The sequence below is a fragment of the Pseudonaja textilis genome, chromosome 2 (genome assembly GCF_049901715.1).
Source record: "Pseudonaja textilis isolate UNSWEBS1 chromosome 2, rPseTex1.2, whole genome shotgun sequence".
NCBI lineage: Eukaryota > Metazoa > Chordata > Lepidosauria > Squamata > Elapidae > Pseudonaja > Pseudonaja textilis.
In genome coordinates this window covers 163,414,696-163,432,792 of record NC_141991.1, presented here as the reverse complement: position 1 = coordinate 163,432,792, position 18,097 = coordinate 163,414,696, and the positions used below count along the sequence as shown (strand labels likewise).

The 18,097-nt window shown below is 42.1% G+C and overlaps 2 protein-coding genes across 2 annotated transcripts in view; one reads left to right on the top strand and one right to left on the bottom strand.

Annotated features, from left to right (window-relative positions):
- Nucleotides 1–18,097, top strand: part of LOC148127225 (uncharacterized) — a 230,714-nt gene that overhangs the window by 36,234 nt on the left and 176,383 nt on the right. The window lies entirely within an intron of this gene.
- LOC113444089 (uncharacterized) overlaps nt 1–18,097 on the bottom strand; it is a 54,328-nt gene that overhangs the window by 15,654 nt on the left and 20,577 nt on the right. The window contains exons 16-24 of the mRNA XM_087923199.1: nt 14,826–15,266; nt 12,631–12,945; nt 11,675–11,890; nt 7,910–8,148; nt 6,932–7,061; nt 5,845–6,020; nt 4,397–4,583; nt 1,918–2,136; nt 566–746 (exon numbers count right to left, since the gene is read on the bottom strand). Coding sequence (XP_087779325.1) covers nt 566–746; nt 1,918–2,136; nt 4,397–4,583; nt 5,845–6,020; nt 6,932–7,061; nt 7,910–8,148; nt 11,675–11,890; nt 12,631–12,945; nt 14,826–15,266 — 2,104 coding nt within the window. The remainder of the gene's footprint in view (nt 1–565; nt 747–1,917; nt 2,137–4,396; nt 4,584–5,844; nt 6,021–6,931; nt 7,062–7,909; nt 8,149–11,674; nt 11,891–12,630; nt 12,946–14,825; nt 15,267–18,097) is intronic.

Sequence of the window (18,097 nt, the reverse complement as noted above, 5' to 3'; positions counted from 1 at the left end):
AAAAAGAATGGAATCCCCTAATTAAATGAACTGCCAGTGAGTGTTCATCCGGTGCTTTTATGAGACACGGCCAAAGGAATAGGCACTGGAACAACTGTTACATAGCAGGCCAAAGAATTTTCATAATCAGAACATCAAAAGCTGTGAACAATCTTGCCTTTGGTTTTTAAAATTTTGTATCTTACTGAGGTTAATATTTGAATATTTACCACTTTTATTGTTAATTGCCCAGAACTGCTTTGCGGAGTGAGATGGGCAGCATATAAATTTAATAAATAATAAATAAAGTAGAATCAAAAGAGCTGTGCTACTGGTTTCTTTTAAAAATGTCAATTTTCCCTATCAATTATGATTCAATCACATAATGGGACGGACCTGACCACATGTCAACATGATCACCACCCTCTGAAATATCTTCTCTAAAAAGACAATGTTAGTGACTTAATAATAGTAGATAATTATGGATGAACCCACCTATCCATCCTGTCTCTGAGATCTATTTCTAATTCTTTTGAACCATTTCAACAAGCCCAAACTTTGTACAAGCAAAATATAAAAGGCTTACCCATCCAGTGGGTGGAGAGCTAGTGACCGTGGCTGCTCCAAATTCTCTAGAACCACTGTATAGACAGGATTTCCCTTCCAAGTGATATTTAACCATGTAGCCAAGATCTGTCCTGAGGTACCATCAGTCCAGTAAAGATTCCTTCCTAACCAGTCCACTGCTATACTGTCAGATTTGATACCTGTAATCAGATGTTTTAAATGACAAGTATGAAACTACCCAAGTTTCCAGCCTATCCCAATAGCTAGATCACAATGGCAAAATTTTTATTTTTTAAAAAAATTATGTTGTATTCCAACTTTTAAAATAAGCAAATGTATTTTTGCTTTTATCTGCCGTGATAAACAGTCTATTGCTAAGATTTATAAACATTTGAACAGGAAATATCAGACATCTCCTATTAAGTAATTACAAAGCAGAATTTCATTACAAACTATTTTTTAAATAGCCATATAAGAAAAAGGCATCCTGTTCAGAGGTTTTCATGCAGAGTACCTCTGGTTTAAGGCTGAACAGTTACGACTCAGCTCCAGGTAGACCAAGGGTCTTCAAACTTGGCAAGTTTAAGATTTGCGGACTTCAACTCCCAGAATTCCATCTAACATGACTGGAGGAGTTGAAGTCCGCAAGTCTTAAACTTGCCGAGTTTGAAGATCCCTGAGGTAGACTGTTCATTGTTAACAGTGCTTGAAATCCATCTTCTTATACAATCCTCAAAAAGACTCATACTTGACCAATACTCATAAAAGGATGCTTTTTAAGGGGCCAGGTCCGCTGTTACTGTCTCTTTATATTAGCGTACACTAGACAAGCCTTTACATTTATAGACTAGAAGCTGAAGATTTCAACCTTCATCAACTCTACAACAAGGAATTCTTGGCCTTCTGAGCAATTGTCCCAGGTGACACATAACCTTCCTTTGCCATGAGGGAGTTTGCTAAGGTAGGATAACCTCATCTGTGATATGAGACTTTGTCAACTTGTATGTTTTCTTCCTGAAGGAACTTGATTAAATCTTTCCTTCAGTTTATCAGTTAAAACATGCAGGCAGGATTAGATCTATGAACCCACCTGGTATTGCTGTTTCTCAAAGTTATTTTGTTATACAGTATCAGTTTAGAAACAGGAGTACTCAATTTTTCCTTTTAAATATAAGTGGATTTGAATTTCATCTTTTCTCAGGTGAACCTGTGAAGTTTCCTAAGCATGTGAGAGTGTGAGTCGGCTTCAATAGTCAAATATGAATTATACGAATAGTTTAACTTGCCAAACTTACAATTAAAATTAGTTTTGTCCTAAGCCACTAATATTTTAAAAACTGTCCAAACATTTGAAAATATATTAAGACCCACCTTTTATTAGGGTTCCCTTTTCCTTGGTTTTCATATCAATCCACTTAATACTTTCTGCATTGAGATTCATCCAAAAGACGGTCTGTGATACAAAATCATAGTCAATGGAAAAGATGATTAGGTCAGGATCAACTCTCAAGATAACATCCTCTTTCATGGTCCTTAATCCGAACACGAGTAAGTCAAACTGAACTGCAACTAGTAGTGATGGCTCAGAACCTATGGCAAAGACAAAAGTAGTTACTTTCCATGCAAAATATGTAGGTAAATTAACTAAATTAAGGGGGAAGAGCTAGGAAATGCAAGTTGTCTTTCAATGAATGATGATGTTCATTCTTCCACTCTATTCTTTGTTTTCTATTGTTTAGCACTGCACTCAACAATATACACACAAATATACACACAAAACAGAATAATTCCAAAACCATTTGAGACAAACTTCAAAATATTTCACTACAGGCCAGGTGTTAGGTTGTCTTGTTTTTGCTGTTAAGTACAGAGGCTGTTAACCAAATAATACTCTGGAAGACCTCCAACATCATTCTTAAAAAATGGTGGATGCCTTTGAAGATGGCAATCTGAAGTGCCTGAAGTGGCAATCCTAAAATAAAAACATGGGAAAACTGGGCAACTTCCATGATTTTTGTTTGTTTTTGGTTGACTTTTTCTTTTATGGGAAACTTCTCTTAAATTCAAGCTTGTCTTCTGTTTAAGATACTAATTTTGCTTTAGGGAACTATTCAAACTTAATTATTTACCTCTCAGCTTTTCTTCATAAGGCCTTTAAAGTCAGTTCATGCTGAATGTTACTTGCTACTCAGATCTATCAAGAAATTACTAAAGGTGTGGGGAAGGGGCATTGTTCCTAGTGCCAACAAATTACTGGCTGCAAAATGAATCTGAGCAATTCCCATTGCTCTGAAATCTGAGTTGTAGAAAAACTTATTGCTTTTGCTGATGTTCCTGCACGTTAGATCATTTGCGGGCCTAGGATTAAAAATGGCAACATGATCCAATTTTCTATATTTTCTTAGGGCAGAATATGAAATGTCACAGAACTGAGCATCCTTTTTGTTCCTAGCTTAGAATCAATGCCTCTTTTGAACATTTCAAACTCAGTATGTTTTGCACAAATGTTAATGTGCTTGAACTTTGGAAATTCAAATAATATTGCTGCAGAATCAAAACACTAAACAATTATTTACTTTACCCAAAACATTTATATTTCATTATGAGTGCATTATTTTAAGTTTGTTAGGTTTTTCTTCCTGAACTAATAGCTGCAATCTTAGCAGGGAAGGCAGCCTTTAGTTGAATGAGATCACCATAAAGGGCAGGAGTTCCTAATCCTTTTGCCACCACACCAACCTTTTGTGTAATTTCCCCTAAAAATCCAAGCACCAAAATGAACACAAATAAACAATACAATGAAACTTTGGAAAAAATGGATTTATTGTAACAATGTGACTAAAATATTCTTTAGACCTCAACTGAATTTGGTACCTTCCCAAGGAAAGGAACTCTCAGAGTTTGGGAAACCCTGATCTAGGAAATTAGAAGTCTTTGTCCACCTAAAGGTAAATGTTCCCCCGTCCAGTTGTATCCAAGACTCTAGGGAGCGGTGCTCATCTCCATTTAACACCCAAGGGAGTCAGTGTCATCTGAAGATATTTCCATGGTCACATGGCCTAAAGACTACAGGCTGTGGTACACAGAATGCTGTTACCTTTCCACCAAAGTGGTACCTATTTATCTATTTGCATTGACATGCTCTCAAATTGCTAGATGGACAGGAGCTGGGGAAAGTAACAGGAACTCATCCCGTTGTGCGGTGCTTGGGTCTCAAACCCAAACTCCAGCTGAGTTTTCGCACCCTCCTTCTTTATCTACCCAACAGCTTTCATATCTCTCAGTACATCCCTCCAAGTTAATAGTACAAAGCCAAAGGAACTTATTTCAAGGCTTCTTACCCAGAAGGCAAAGCTTTCTATTACATCTGATTTCAAAAAAGTTTATGCATTCACTAAATTTGAATCATATAGATCAGTGGTGGCGAACCTTTTGGGGCTCCTGTGCCAATTCCCCCCCTTACCTGCACTGTGCCTCCCAGCTGATTTGTGGCCCATTTGAGGCCTTTTTCGGCCTGCCAGAGGCTTGAAGGAGCCTCTGCAGGCTTTGCAGGCCGAAAAATGGGCCCGTTTCATCACTTCTGGTATTTCTGGAAATACAGGAAGTGATGAAACGGGCCCATTTTTTCAGCCTGCAAAGCCTGCAGAGGCATCCCTCAAGCCTCCTTCAGGACGAAAAAGGCCCCAAATCACTGGAAGGCACGCATATGCACAGCGAGGTAAGTTTGCCTGGGGCTCACGTGCCCACACAAATGGCTCGGCATGCCACCTGTAGCACGTGTGCCATAGGTTCACCATCATGGCTATACATAATCAGTGAAAAGCCAATCCGTGGACAGGAAGAATCTTACCAATTACTTTACATATGTGGTTATCAGGCTCCAATAAATATCCAGGATGGCACGTGCAGTAGTAACTGCCTTCTGTATTGACACAGGCTTGGCTACATTTATCAACTGTCAACTCTTTGCATTCATTGATGTCTTTGCAAGAGTGCCCATCACTTCTTAGCTGAAACCCCTCATTACAAGCACATTGCTGGAAATTAGAAAACAGGCATTATTATTTATGTAAATTTTCACAATTTTTCTTTCTCCTCACTCTGCCCTCCAAGAGTTGCTGCTGGAAGCAGAGTCCAAATACAAATTGAGATTTAATTTGCAAAAGTATGCACTTAGGTAATACATTTGAAGGCACTGGTTTTTTTTTTTTTTCAAATTAATTTTTACTAAAGAATTTTTTACAAAGTAAAGCAATTCAAGTTTAAAGGAAAAGAAAAGGGGAAAGTGATAATAGAAATGAAAGAAAAATCAAAGAAAGAAAAAGAACAGAAGGTATAAAGAGGTGGTGGCTTCCAATTTTCTTTACAACAGTTACAAATGCATTTATATTTATCCTCTTGTTCTAAGGAATCTTGGCAACTTTAAGAGCTTTTGGCTGAGGGAATTCTGGGAGTTGAAGTCCACAAGTCTTAAAGTTGCCAAGGTTGGGCACTCCTGTTGTAAGATTACATAGTTGCTCTCCTTTCTACACTTTCAATCTACTTGCATTGTTTGGTACTGCTTTTAGGACTTAAGAGTCATCATCTCAGCAGAATTATCCACCAGTAACTGATCTGAGTTCTTGTCAACAAGATAATTTAACTCCCAAAGCTTTTCTGGTATCTTTTTCTATTGCATCTTTTTCCAAATATTAGGGATTCCAGCAACTCTTGCCTTTGTATTGCTTGTTCAAAATATTTTAGTTGTAGTTTAGTTACCAACACCTCCAATGAACAGTCTATTTTCTTTTTCCTAGTTTTATATTATTGGTTCTCACAATCCAGGTTATTCTCAGACATGGCCTTCAGAACCAGAATTTGAAAGTATTACTACTTTATTCAGCCAATCAAATTGTAATATAACTTTTACATTACAACTGGGAAAACTATTGCCTTGATCATATATATCTTTGTTGCCAGCAAGATGCCTCTGCATTTTAATACTTTGTCCAAATCTGTAATAATCTTCTCCCATGTATTTCTCATTTTCTCATGGTTACAACCACTATCCTTGTAAATTTTTTAGCTTAAGATGACAAAGTCTGTTGCTATAATAGTAGCAATGAGTCCATATTGTATTATTATTTGATAATGGCCATCTTTTTTCCTTATTTTAAAAGAATTTTGAAATAGGGCCTAGGAAGAAGCAAATCTCCTTAACCCATTTTTTGTTTCTACAATACATTCAGTTTAAAATGTACATGTTGTCAATTTTTAAACAGTAATATCATCAACATTTTAATACTGGTTTTTACTTACAGGCCCACTAGGAGACTTGTAACAAATGTGAGCACACGGTTTTTGGCATGGCATGGCACAATAGCCGCCTTCATCCATTCCGTCTTGGCAGTCAGATTTCCCATTGCAGACCAAAGTGTAATTGATACAGGTATTGCCACACTGAAATTCATAGTCATGGCATTTCCTGGGCTTACCTGGAAAAGCCAAGAGGACTTCAAGATTCTAGTTTTAGTGCAATTATAAACAAAATAACCATTGGAATCTAATGAAGCATAAGCCAAAGTCAATATGTCTTTTCATTTGATTGATTTGGAATGGGGTAGGTAACAACTTGAAGAAAAATCTGGAACTTTGTTGTTATAGATGTTGACAGAAGCAAGAATGCTCTATGCATAAAAATAGAAAGATATCCTAATTCCCACAATGGAAGAAGAATGGCTGGAAACTGATGGAATTAGCAGAGACAGCCAAATTAATTGCTTTAATAAAAAAAAAGGATGCATCCAATGTTGCTTCTACTTGGAAGCCACTTCTAGATATTGAACTTGAGATAGAAAAATAATGAAACTTCTTTTTTACTTTGGGATTTCCTGTTTAGACAAGTTTGCTATAGAAATGGCTAGTACGTATTAAGTATGCAAAAGTAAAACATTGACGCTGTAATGTGATTTTTATTCTACTATGCAGAAAAGAGTCAGAAGTTAATGTATTTTGTTTTCCCCCTTAACTTACACCTCTGTCTTTTTTCCCCTTCTCTCTTTTCCCACTATTTTCATTTTCATTTATATTTTATACTTTGATAAGTTTAATAAGGTTATATTTAAAAAGGAGAACATGAGTTCAACAATCTGGCAAGCACAAATGTAAATAAACGGCAGCAGCAGAATAGTGAGAATGAAGTGTCCAACCATATCCTTAAATTTCAATTCCACCAGACATTAAACCAAACATTTAAAGACTAATATAGGACTGCTACGATTATAACTTGGCTCTTTTTTTGCAGAACTTCTTTTAAGCTAATGCCTCAAAAGAAAGACAACCCCTCCCACCATTTCAAAAAACAAGACAATTGCACCAGTTGCCAGGATGAAGAATGTTTACATACATCCAATCTCATCAGTCCCGTCTCTGCAGTCCCATTCCCTATCACAATTCCATTGATCTGGGATGCATTCTAATGAGTTGTGACATTGCCACTGATGGGCACCACATTGTTTCTTTGGAAATCCACAGTCCTGTAAAAACCAATCAATCCATCCATCAAAAACTGCTGCTGTACAACAATGAAACATTTGAAATACTTGGGAGATGTTATATGCTATAGAATAAATGCTATGTGAGCCGTGATACTTTACAGCAACACAGAGAACTTGGGGGAGGTAAAGGTAGGCATTATTGAGAAAATAGTTTCGAGGGAACAACAACAGGAGGCTGCTTGCTCCTGCCTTCTGATTTGCTGAGAAGTCTGCCTATATAGTACATACTGCATATCTTTAGAAAGTAGTATCTTAAACTACTCTTTAGCAGTTCAGAGACATTTGTTGACCATGAATAGGAATATGCTGTGTACTAGTAGTGACTGAATCTTTCCGTCTTGACAAATGCTATACATCTTGAAAAGTATTCAGGAAATAAGCATCACATTTTTTTCTTTTTATGATCTTATAATCCCTTATATTGGGATGGAGTCAGGGCAATTGAATGGAGCTGAGTATTTACTGGCCAGATGCCCTTCTTGACACCTACACAGGGTTCACAGCAGATATTTTCTCTTTGTGCCCTGATAGAGAAACATCTGCCACTGCCTATGATTGAACTCTCAGCGTCCACAAGCATCTTAATCTTGAGGTCACCATCCTCCTCAAGCATCAGACAATTAAGGTTACTTAATTCTTAATTAAGGCAACGATTGTAATGGAATTCCCAGTACCGTATTCCAGCTGCTAAGTGGTTGAGATGGCACTATATTGTCTTGTTTACCCCAAAGGGACAAGTAGCTTATTTTAGGGTTTTCACTAAGCTAAAATGCTGATTAAATTGGCCCACTTCATGGTACAAGAAAATAGACACTAGTCATTTGTACCTGCTCATCTGACCCATCTTTGCAATCCTGCTCCCCATCACAGAGCCATTGCTTTAGGACGCATTCTCCACTTTCATGGCATTTGACTTCATTAGTATAGCAGTGCACTTGTTTGGGGACTGGGCAGTCTTCTTCGTCAGAATGGTCCTTGCAGTTGTAATTTCCATCACAGTGCAAGAAATAAGAAATACACTGTCCGTTTTTACACTGGAAGTGCAGGTCATCGCATTTGATCTGAGCTGCAAGCAGATAATAATGTTTAACCTTCCCTTGTTTCATGCCCTCCCTGAAAACTTACACAGACAACACGAATCAATTAGTAAGTAACAATAGCTTTAAAACCTTTCAAGAGCTTATAAAAGGAATGCTATTTACCTTACATGGAAGAAAAGTAATACGCGCAGCAAAAGATTTATGTTCCGTTTGACAATGACAATGTAATACTGTGTTTCCCCAAAAATAAGACCCTGCCCATTTTTTGCACACAAAAAAGGCACCTGGTCTTATTTTCAAGAGGAGGGAATGTTGTCCACTGACTTACCTCATTTGTGTGCATCACCCCCGCCTCCTTTTCACTGTCAGGAACTTCTTCTGCAGCCAGCAAGGCTTTTCTAAAGGCCTCTGCAGCCGATAACACAGCTCCGGATCATGGCTTGCAGGCCTTGCTGGCTGAAGAAGAAATGGGTCAGCAAGGCATGTGTCAGGGTGTGAGAGGCCTGGTTGCAACTGTCCGAAGGTAAGTAGGGGGGCAGCTCCACCCCCATCCTCATCCTAGCTTAATTTTTACCCTGGCACCCTGGAGTGGATGAGGTCTTAATTAGGGCTTATTTGGGGGGGAATAGGGTTTATATTTCATGCACATGTAAAAATCAAGCTAGGATTGAAACTTTCAGGGTAGATCGTATTTTGGGGAAAACACAGTAGTATCTTTAGAATTTTTAAAAATTCATATTCTACCAGGGGAGATATTTTCAGTAAACAGCCACTTTACCAATCTGTAAAGGAGACATGGATAAGAAACCTATGAATCTGGGAGACAAACTGAATTCTGAAAGATAGGGAAAAATCTAGTTGCTGAGATTATAGTAACCTCATCTCAATCTGTTCCAACAGGTAAAGAAATTCTAGAGGAAACTGTAGAAGTGGTGCAGCCAGGAACTTGATGGAAGTTTATGGCCTCTGAAATTTCAGAATATTGAGTTTAATGAAACAGATGTTTACTCAGCCTAAACCATTATTAACATAAAATAAAAATATTTACTGAAATGGTTTTGAAAAACATACAAGAAACTGGGAATAGAGAATTGGAGTATCTCAAATGGCTTCATGTCTTTTGGGGTCTTTAAAAAATATTTTTAAAAGATTATCTTTCTTTATAGGCTGGAAATAAAACACATTTGAAGAAATTTAGTGTGCATATTATGGATTTGTCTAGCAATTCTTCATTGGTCAGACATTACTATTGAACACTAGGTCCTCAGAAAGAATTTACAGGACAAAGATGTTAATCAACCACCACAGGGGTGGGATTCAAATTTTCTGTGGGGCGTGGCTTAGTTAGCAGGTGTGGCTTGGTGGTCATGTGACTGGGTGGACATGGCTTGGTGGTCATGTTATTGGCTGGGTGTGGCCAACTCAATATCATTCACATTGAGACACGCATCTCCTCGCCTGGCTTCTCATGACTGTGGGGATGCTACAACAGTCGTAACTGTGAAAAACAGTCATAAGTCACTTTTTTCAGTGCCATTGTAACTTTGAATGGTCACTCCACACAAGCAAAGTACCAATAAAGGAGGGGGGAAAAACTCCAGAGACATTCCTGAGACAGGAAGTCTAATCCTGCCAAGAATGTAATAAGAGTTAATGGAGAGGCAGTTTCTGTAAGCAACACCAGAATGTTTCCTTCCTGCCTTCCTTACAGGATTAGGCCAGTAATTTCTTCTATCAACGGTTCTCTGAACTGCTTAGAATGTTAACAACTGGTTCTAGTGAATAGGTGCGAACCGGTAGAATCCCACCCCTGATGTTAATATGGTTTAAAATGCTATCCCCCCAAATCTGGATTTTCTCAATTTGTGAAGAGTTTATAATATACTGAGTTTGAATTATTACTCCAAAAAGGTGTTAATACTTTTTGAAGAACATTGTGTCCAAGATTTCAAAAACTATCTTAATGAAATTTGTCAATTCTCATTGTTAAATTAATTCTGTATCAAAGAGAGGCAAGGTACACAATTTTTTGCAACTGTAGGATAAAATTCACTGTTATAAATATTGGATAGCAAAATTGGGAAAAATATATAATTTTAAAATCTGAGAAGTCTGGTATTTTTGTTTTGTTTTTGTTTACTAGGCTTTCAGCTAATTTTTCCTATTATATTTTAAAACATATTTATTTTGTAATAGTTTGCTTTTTCTTAAAGTATATATTTTTGTGAGGTAAATAATTATATAGAATACATGTTTGTCCATGTATATGCTATAAATATGAAATATTTCATAAAAATGTAAGTATAATATTTGAAAATTTCATTAAAAGTAATAATGACTGGAATTTTGCACAATAGGAGATTTATAAATGACAGAAACACATTTTCTTTGTATGTATTAATATAGGTGAACATTCGAAGATGTGCCACGAAAGACTTCACACCAAGTTATACTGACTGTGGTTTCCACAAGGCAGTCTGTGATTGTAGAGCAGGTAGGAATTAAACTTGGTGTCGAATCTTGGGTGTGGCACATGCAGGAAAAAATAAGTCATGTCTTATGTTGCTTTTGTGGAGATGGTGCGTATGGTATGGTTAGAAACCAGGAGACTGAGTTCTAGTGCCACCTTAGGCTTCAATCAAGCTGGATAGCCTTAGGCCAGTCACTTTCTCTCTGTCTTAGGATGTAAGCAATGGCAAATCATTTCTGAAATCTTGCCAAAAAACAACAACCATGTGGGAACTAGTCCCAACAGTCTCCAGGAGTCAACACTGACTCAAAGGCACCACAACAATAACAAAAAAAAGGTTAATATGAGACAGGAAAGGCTGTCTTCACTGTGTGTAACTAAGAACCTGATATAGGAAAAGGGCTTCCTCCAGAAATCTGAGTCCTGAGAAATTTAGGCAATGTTAAGTCAATGTCACCACTTTAAATTTGGCTCAGAAACACATACACAACCAATATAAAACTCTTTGAACCTTCAGACTAACTGTAGCTTCTTCCTACTGGTTTATTTTTTCCAAGACACCCCAAATAGAGACTATTACCATAATCTAGTGAAGAGGTTATTAAATAGAATCACTCTTGTCACTAGGCTGAGAATGCTGGTACTTCAGCTAAACCGAGTAAAGTCTCTCTATACTACTAGAGCCAAGCAAGTTTCAAGAGACAAAGCTGGATTTAAAAAAAAAAAATCCTAATCTGTTCCTTCATGGAGAGAATCAACCCATCCAATACAGATTATTTAGCCACTCCAGCCCAAACAGACTCTCATCTTGTTGGGACTCTTATGTTTATTAGCCTACCTCAAAGCTTGACTACCTCCAGCCACTGACCTGCCCCCATCTAATTCAGTGACAAGGACAAATAGAAATAGGTATTCGCTAGCATTTATGTTGTGTTTGCCCCAATCTCCTAATCATTTAGCCAAGTAGCTTCAAATGTATTTCAAGGGATTTCCTGTTTATTCCAGCTACAACCCACCTAGAAAGCCAATAATCCAAAAATAATTTGTTCCTTCTTAGATATGTCTTTCCTGCACTGGCTTACCACAGTTTGTTTCATCTGCCTCATCAAGGCAGTCTGGGTTCCCATCACATAACCAGCTCTCTGGTATACAGCGAATGTTGTCATCACAACGTAATGCACACAGGGGTGTTGCCATCCAGCAGCTAGATTCATCAGAGCCATCAGCACAGTGTTGTATCCCATCACATTGGTACTTCTCATTTATACATCTGTGGCCACTGTGGCACTGGAAGACTCCTTTAAGAGAGACACATTACAATTAGCCCTATCTCCAGGCACTTCTAGTTACACATTTGCAGGTTCACAATACTAGCTGCCATGTCCAGTAAGAGCAGATTTTAACATTTTACATAAGTCTGGCCTTGATGCAGACTTAACCACATTTATCAAGGTTGTCTATTTCATTAGATTAAGAGTTGCTCTGTTTGCTCTTATAGTGCACGTGATGCTATATTTGTCTTAATTGCTACTTGACTTAGGTTATTCCCCAGACTTGTGGCATGTCCTCATATAAATTCCCAAACAACAACAAAAACTAAAAAGTTAAAATTAACAATAACATTAACACCAAGTTGTCAAGTAATAGATAGCTCCCAAGTATGTAATGAAAGAGGACAATTTTCATCACCTTCCTACAAGCCAAAAGAGTGAGAACCATCCAAAGGAGGCAACTATTCCCAAGAGCTGGATAACTACAGAGAAAGACCTCACTAATGCCTTGCCAAGAGGGAATCCAAAACATCCATTTGCAGGTTAATTGCACAAGATGATCAGATTCTACCCAGAAAAAATGACCCCAAAGTTCCCTGAATCCAGATCAAAATGTTGAACTGCATTTGAAACACACAGGCACACAATGCAGTGCCTATTCCTTATGTTCCAAGCTTCTAGCTGCAGGCAAAATGCCTCAGAACAAAACTGATAAAAATAACAAAAGCCTACTTTGTTCAAATGTTTAGTGTCCAAACTGTGAATACCTGGGTTATTACAGAACAGGGAACATTCCTCTTCATCAGATCCATCCGAACAGTCATTGTCCCCATCACAAATGTATTCGTGGGGAACACACCTTTTTCCATCCTTGCAAAGCAATTCTCCCCACTCACAGACGAGAGACATCACGACTTTGGCCTTTGTAGTAAATGTAGAATGTAGAACAATAGATGCTATTGCTGTAGTGGTAGATGTAGTTCTGGGCAAGACTGTCATCCATTTTGTCTGTGGAACTGCTCTAGTTGTAGTATGAGGCAATCTAACAGTTGGATTTGAGACAGGAACCATTTGTGTTACAGCTAAAAAAAATAAAGTTGAATTGCAGATAAAAAGGTTAACTTCACAGTTCTTCACGTGTTTATGTATTTAGATAGTTTAATATTTCTTATATTTGATAATGATTTTTCTTCTTTTCTATGGGAAAAATGGACTAGTTGCCTCAAAACACAGGAAAGCTCAACCAATATGGGTCATATCATCCTTTGAGTATTTCAATCCCCTCAAAAGATTGAAAGGTGTTACCAGCCTCCATGTTAGAATGAAAATGTTTTACCTATGTTTTTAAGGATCAGCCATTTAAAAGAAAGAGTTTACTTTTTTTTCTCTTATTTAAAAGGTTCTGTAAAACTATAACATTACATCATTGTAAGGTAGATTACATAAAGACACTATATATCAAATAAATTAAGCAAAATCAAAACATATTTTATACACTGAGCAAAGACAGTTCTTGGATTTACTACAGAAGAACTGAGTCTATCATCTGCACCTCTATAACTGTCTGGTTTGGTTCTGCAACCCAATAGAACAGACACAGACTTCAGAGGATAATTAGGACTGCAGAAAAAACAATTATTACCAACCTGCCTTCCATGGAGGACCTGTATACTGCACTAGTCAAAAAGAGGGCTGTGACAATATTTACAGACCCCTCATATCCTGGACATAAATTGTTTCAACTCCTACCCTCAAAACGATGTTATAGGGCACTGCAAACCAGAAGATCTAGACACAAGAACAGTTTTTTCCCCGAAAGCCATCACTTTGCAAACAAATAATTCCCTCAACACTGTTCAACTATTTACAAAGTCTGCACTATTATTACTGTTAATCTTCTCGTCACTCCTTATTACCCATCCCCTCCCACTTGTGACTGTATGACTAACTTTGTCACTTGTATCCTTACAATTTATATTGACTGTTTCCTAGTATGATTCGATTGCTTATTGTACCCTATGACTATTGTTCTATACAGACATTTGAATACTCGAAATCCGGCAGCCCGGATTGGCTAAAGCGCACGGCCGCCGGATTGGCTGAGTGCGCGGCACTGATTGGTCGTTCGGAATTGACCGCGATTGGCTGAGCCGATCGCGGGCGATTCAAAACGACCCGATTGGCCGCAGCACTTAGCAGAGAGAGTTTTTAAGCCGCGCTTCTTCCCCATTTCCCCCACTTGTGTTATACCCTAATAAAGAGCTGAACCAAGTCACCGACTCGCGTCCTTTGTGCGTATGAGATATACGACACTGGCGACGAGGATGGGATTTTAAAACAAGTCCCACACCGCACGTGGCCCACGGAACTGCAACCGGCAGCATGGCCAGCGGCAACGTGCCACCCGCTCCCTTCAACCAAGCTACGGAGGATTGGGAATCGTACATAGACCGATTCCTCATGTTCCTGGAGAGTAGCAACCTCAAGGACGCGAACGGGCAGAGGAAAAGGGCCATCTTCCTCACACACTGCGGGCCCGCAGTGTTTAAAATGGCAAAAGCCCTCGCCAAGCCGCTCGATGTAAAGGCCATGGACTGGGCTGATCTCGAACCGCTGCTGAGGAGCCACTACGCACCCGCCGTGCCCACCCTCATCCGCCGGCACGAATTCTACCGCGATCAGAAGCAAGGGGAGAGCGTCAGCAACTTTGTGGCCGACCTCAGAGACCTCGGGGGCCTGTGCGGGTTCACCGATCTCGATGAAGCCCTGCGGGACCGCGTCGTCCTCGGCCTCCGGGACCCCGTCCTGCAGAGCCGGATCATGGCAAGGGCGACATCTCCTCGCTGACGCCCTTGCCGAAGCCACCGCAGCAGAAGCGACCCGGAAATCAGCGGCCCAATTGCGGCAAGCCGGCACAGCAGAGCGACCCGCCATGACCAAAGCGACCGCGACCCCCGAGAACCAGTCCGGATTCGACCATCGAGCAACCGCCTCCACACATCACGGCGATCTCGAATCCCCCTCCGACTCAGAGGACGACGAGGAGGACATCCACCGACTGCAGACGGGACGCGACCGGTGCGAGCAACGGAACCAAAAATCAAAGTTCCAGTGCGCCGGCTGCGGCGGCGAACACCAGTCGGAATGCGGTTCTTTGATGCAATATGCGGCATTGCGACAAGCGGGGCCACATCGCCAAGGTCTGCCATTTCAAATGGAACCACAGCCCCGCCACCGAGGCGGCAGCCCACGGAGGCGCGACAATGACAGACGCGACAACACCCCCAAGGAACGCGACCGGGATAGCGAGAGCCGTTGGAGCTGGGAAGCGAGAGCCGCCATTTCAACGAAAACCGCCAGCGCGAGAAGCGCACCAGGCGGTCATCGTTGGCCATTCCTCCAACTGGGAGGGCCGGAAGGTCCACGTGGAAGTCGCCATCGAAGACCGCCCCTGCAAAATGGAAGTCGACTCCGGATCTTACCTATCCATGGTCGCGTGGCGGGAAATTAAGAGGCTAGTACCATCCATGAGACGGCACGAGCTGGAGAGCCAGAAGCTCATCCTTAAAGACTACCAAGGGAATCGCATCCCGTGGTAGGGATCGGGCACTTCAAGGTCACATTTAAAGGCGCACCGAAATACTACCCTAACCATCGTCGAGCGAGACCGCCCCAGCCTCCTGGGACTTCAATGGTTCGCGCCGTTGGGACTAGAAGTGACCGGCACCAACCACGTCGCCGAGGCGGACTGGGAGGAGCAGCTCGTGCGCGAGTTCCAAGAAGTCTTCGACGGAAACCTAGGCAAGTACCGGGGGCCCCCAATATCGTTCAGCCTTGACCCCACCATTGCCCCTATCCGCCTCAAACCCCGGCGAGTGCCTTTTGCCCTCCGCCCCAAAATCGATGAGCAATTAAATAAGCTCATCGAACAGGAGTCCTCGAGCCAACGGACCATGCCCGATGGGAGACCCCTATAGTCACCCTGATAAAGCCAGATGGGTCGGTGAGAATCTGCGGGGACTATAAGGCCACCTGAACTGCGCGCTACAACAAAGCGCCTACCCCGTCCCAGTAGTGCAACACCTTCTACACTCACTGGGGGGCAGGGTTTCGCCAAACTCGACCTGGCCCAAGCCTACCAGCAACTGCCGGTCGACGAGGAAACCGCAGAAGCGCAGACCATAGTCACACACCGAGGGCATTCCGCTGCAAGAGGCTCCAATTGGAGTCAGCGTAGCCCGGGGGTATTTCAAAGCCTAATGGAGAGGCTCCTCCGGGGCATAAAAGGGTAGTACCCTATTTTGACGACGTGTTGGTAGCGCGCCGACCAGAAACAATTGGAGGGCCGCCTAAGGGAAGCGCTGCAAAGATTCCAAAGTGCAGGACTAAAAGTTAAGAGGGAGAAATGCCAACTGCGCACGGCACGGGTTCAAATTCCTGGGGTACCTACTAGACCACCACAGAATCCACCCCACCGAGGGCAAAATAAAAGCCGTCAAAGAAGCCCCGAAACCCACAAATAAAACTGAGTTACAAGCGTTCCTGGGGTTGATTAATTTCTACAATGTTTTCCTGCCCCAAAAGGCGACCGTGGCGGAACCGTTGCATAGGCTGCTCGACAAGGCAGCCACCTGGACGTGGGGGAGACGAGAAGAGGACGCTTTCAACAAAACCAAGGACCTTCTCATCGGACGCTGTCCTCATCCAGTACAGCGAAACACTCCCCATCACGGTAACGTGCGACGCATCACCCTTCGGCGTAGGAGCCATCCTCAGCCACACCCTCGCCGACCGGAAAGAAGCACCCATCGCTTTTTTCTCAAGGACCCTTTCAAAACCCGAAAGAAACTACAGCCAATTGGACAAAGAGGCTTTAGCAATCGTTGCAGCCGTAAAGAAATTCCACGAATACCTTTACGGCAGGACCTTCTCCATAATCACGGACCACAAACCGCTGCTGGGAATACTGGCGGGAGACCGGGCCACCCCAATCATCCTCTCCCCAAGGATGACAAGGTGGTCCAATTTCTCGCCGCCACAATTACTGGCTAATCCACCGCCCGTAAGTCAATCCCGCACGCAGATGCCCTCAGCCGCACACCTTTGCCCACCATGGACGCTGACCCAGCACCCACCACATCCACCCTGAGCATCGAGACCTTACCCAACCTACCCCTGACCGCGTCAGACATTGCTCTAGCAACCAATAAAGACAAACGTCTGGCGCAGGTCCTAAGATGGGTGGGAAAAGGGTGGCCGGAGAAGGACGTGGACAACGAGTTCAAAGCTTACCGGAACCGACAAACAGAGCTATCAACGCAGAAAGGCTGTCTACTGTGGGGGATAGAGTCATAGTCCCAGAAAAATTACAAAAAGAAGTCCTGAGCATGCTGCACGAAGGGCACCCGGCATCGTTAGGACAAAAGCCCTGGCCAGAAGTCACGCCTGGTGGCCAGGAATGGACAAGGAGATCGAAGCCTGGGTGGCCTCCTGCAAGCAGTGCCAGGAATCAAGACCAAACCCCCCCGCCGCCCCGATCCTGGAATGGGAAACCCCTCGGGGGCCTTGGTCCCGAATCCACGTAGATTTCGCGGGACCAACCAGAGGACACACCTTCCTGGTAACCGTAGACGCTTACTCCAACTGGCTGGAGGTAAGCAACATGAAGACAACTACCACAGACGCCGTCATCAGAGAACTCAGTAAGCTCTTCGCAACCCACGGCCTTCCCGATGTCATCGTGTCAGACAACGGGCCCCAGTTCACCGCGCTACCCTTCGAGAAATTCTTGGCAGAACGAGGGATCCGACATGCACTAACGGCACCGGCGCACCCGGCGGCGAACGGAAGGGCGGAGAAAATGGTCCAATTCACAAAAAAGACCATCCAAAAGATTGAAACCGGGGACATACAAGACAAAATAAACCGGATGCTACTAATTCAGCACATAACCCCGAGCACCACGACGAACAAGAGCCCAGCGGAGCTACTAATGGGGAGGAAACTGCGATCACCGCTCGACCGCCTGCACCCACATACAACCCAGAAAGACCCCTGACTCCACCAGCAAACGCAGAACATTCGCACCGGGAGACAGGGTCTACGCAAAAAACCTTACCGGGACCCCCTCTGGATACCGGCAACGATCACCAAACAACAGGCCCACACTCGTACCGCCTTCAAACTACCGACGGACGAGCGTGGAAACGCCACATCGACCAATTGAGATCAAGA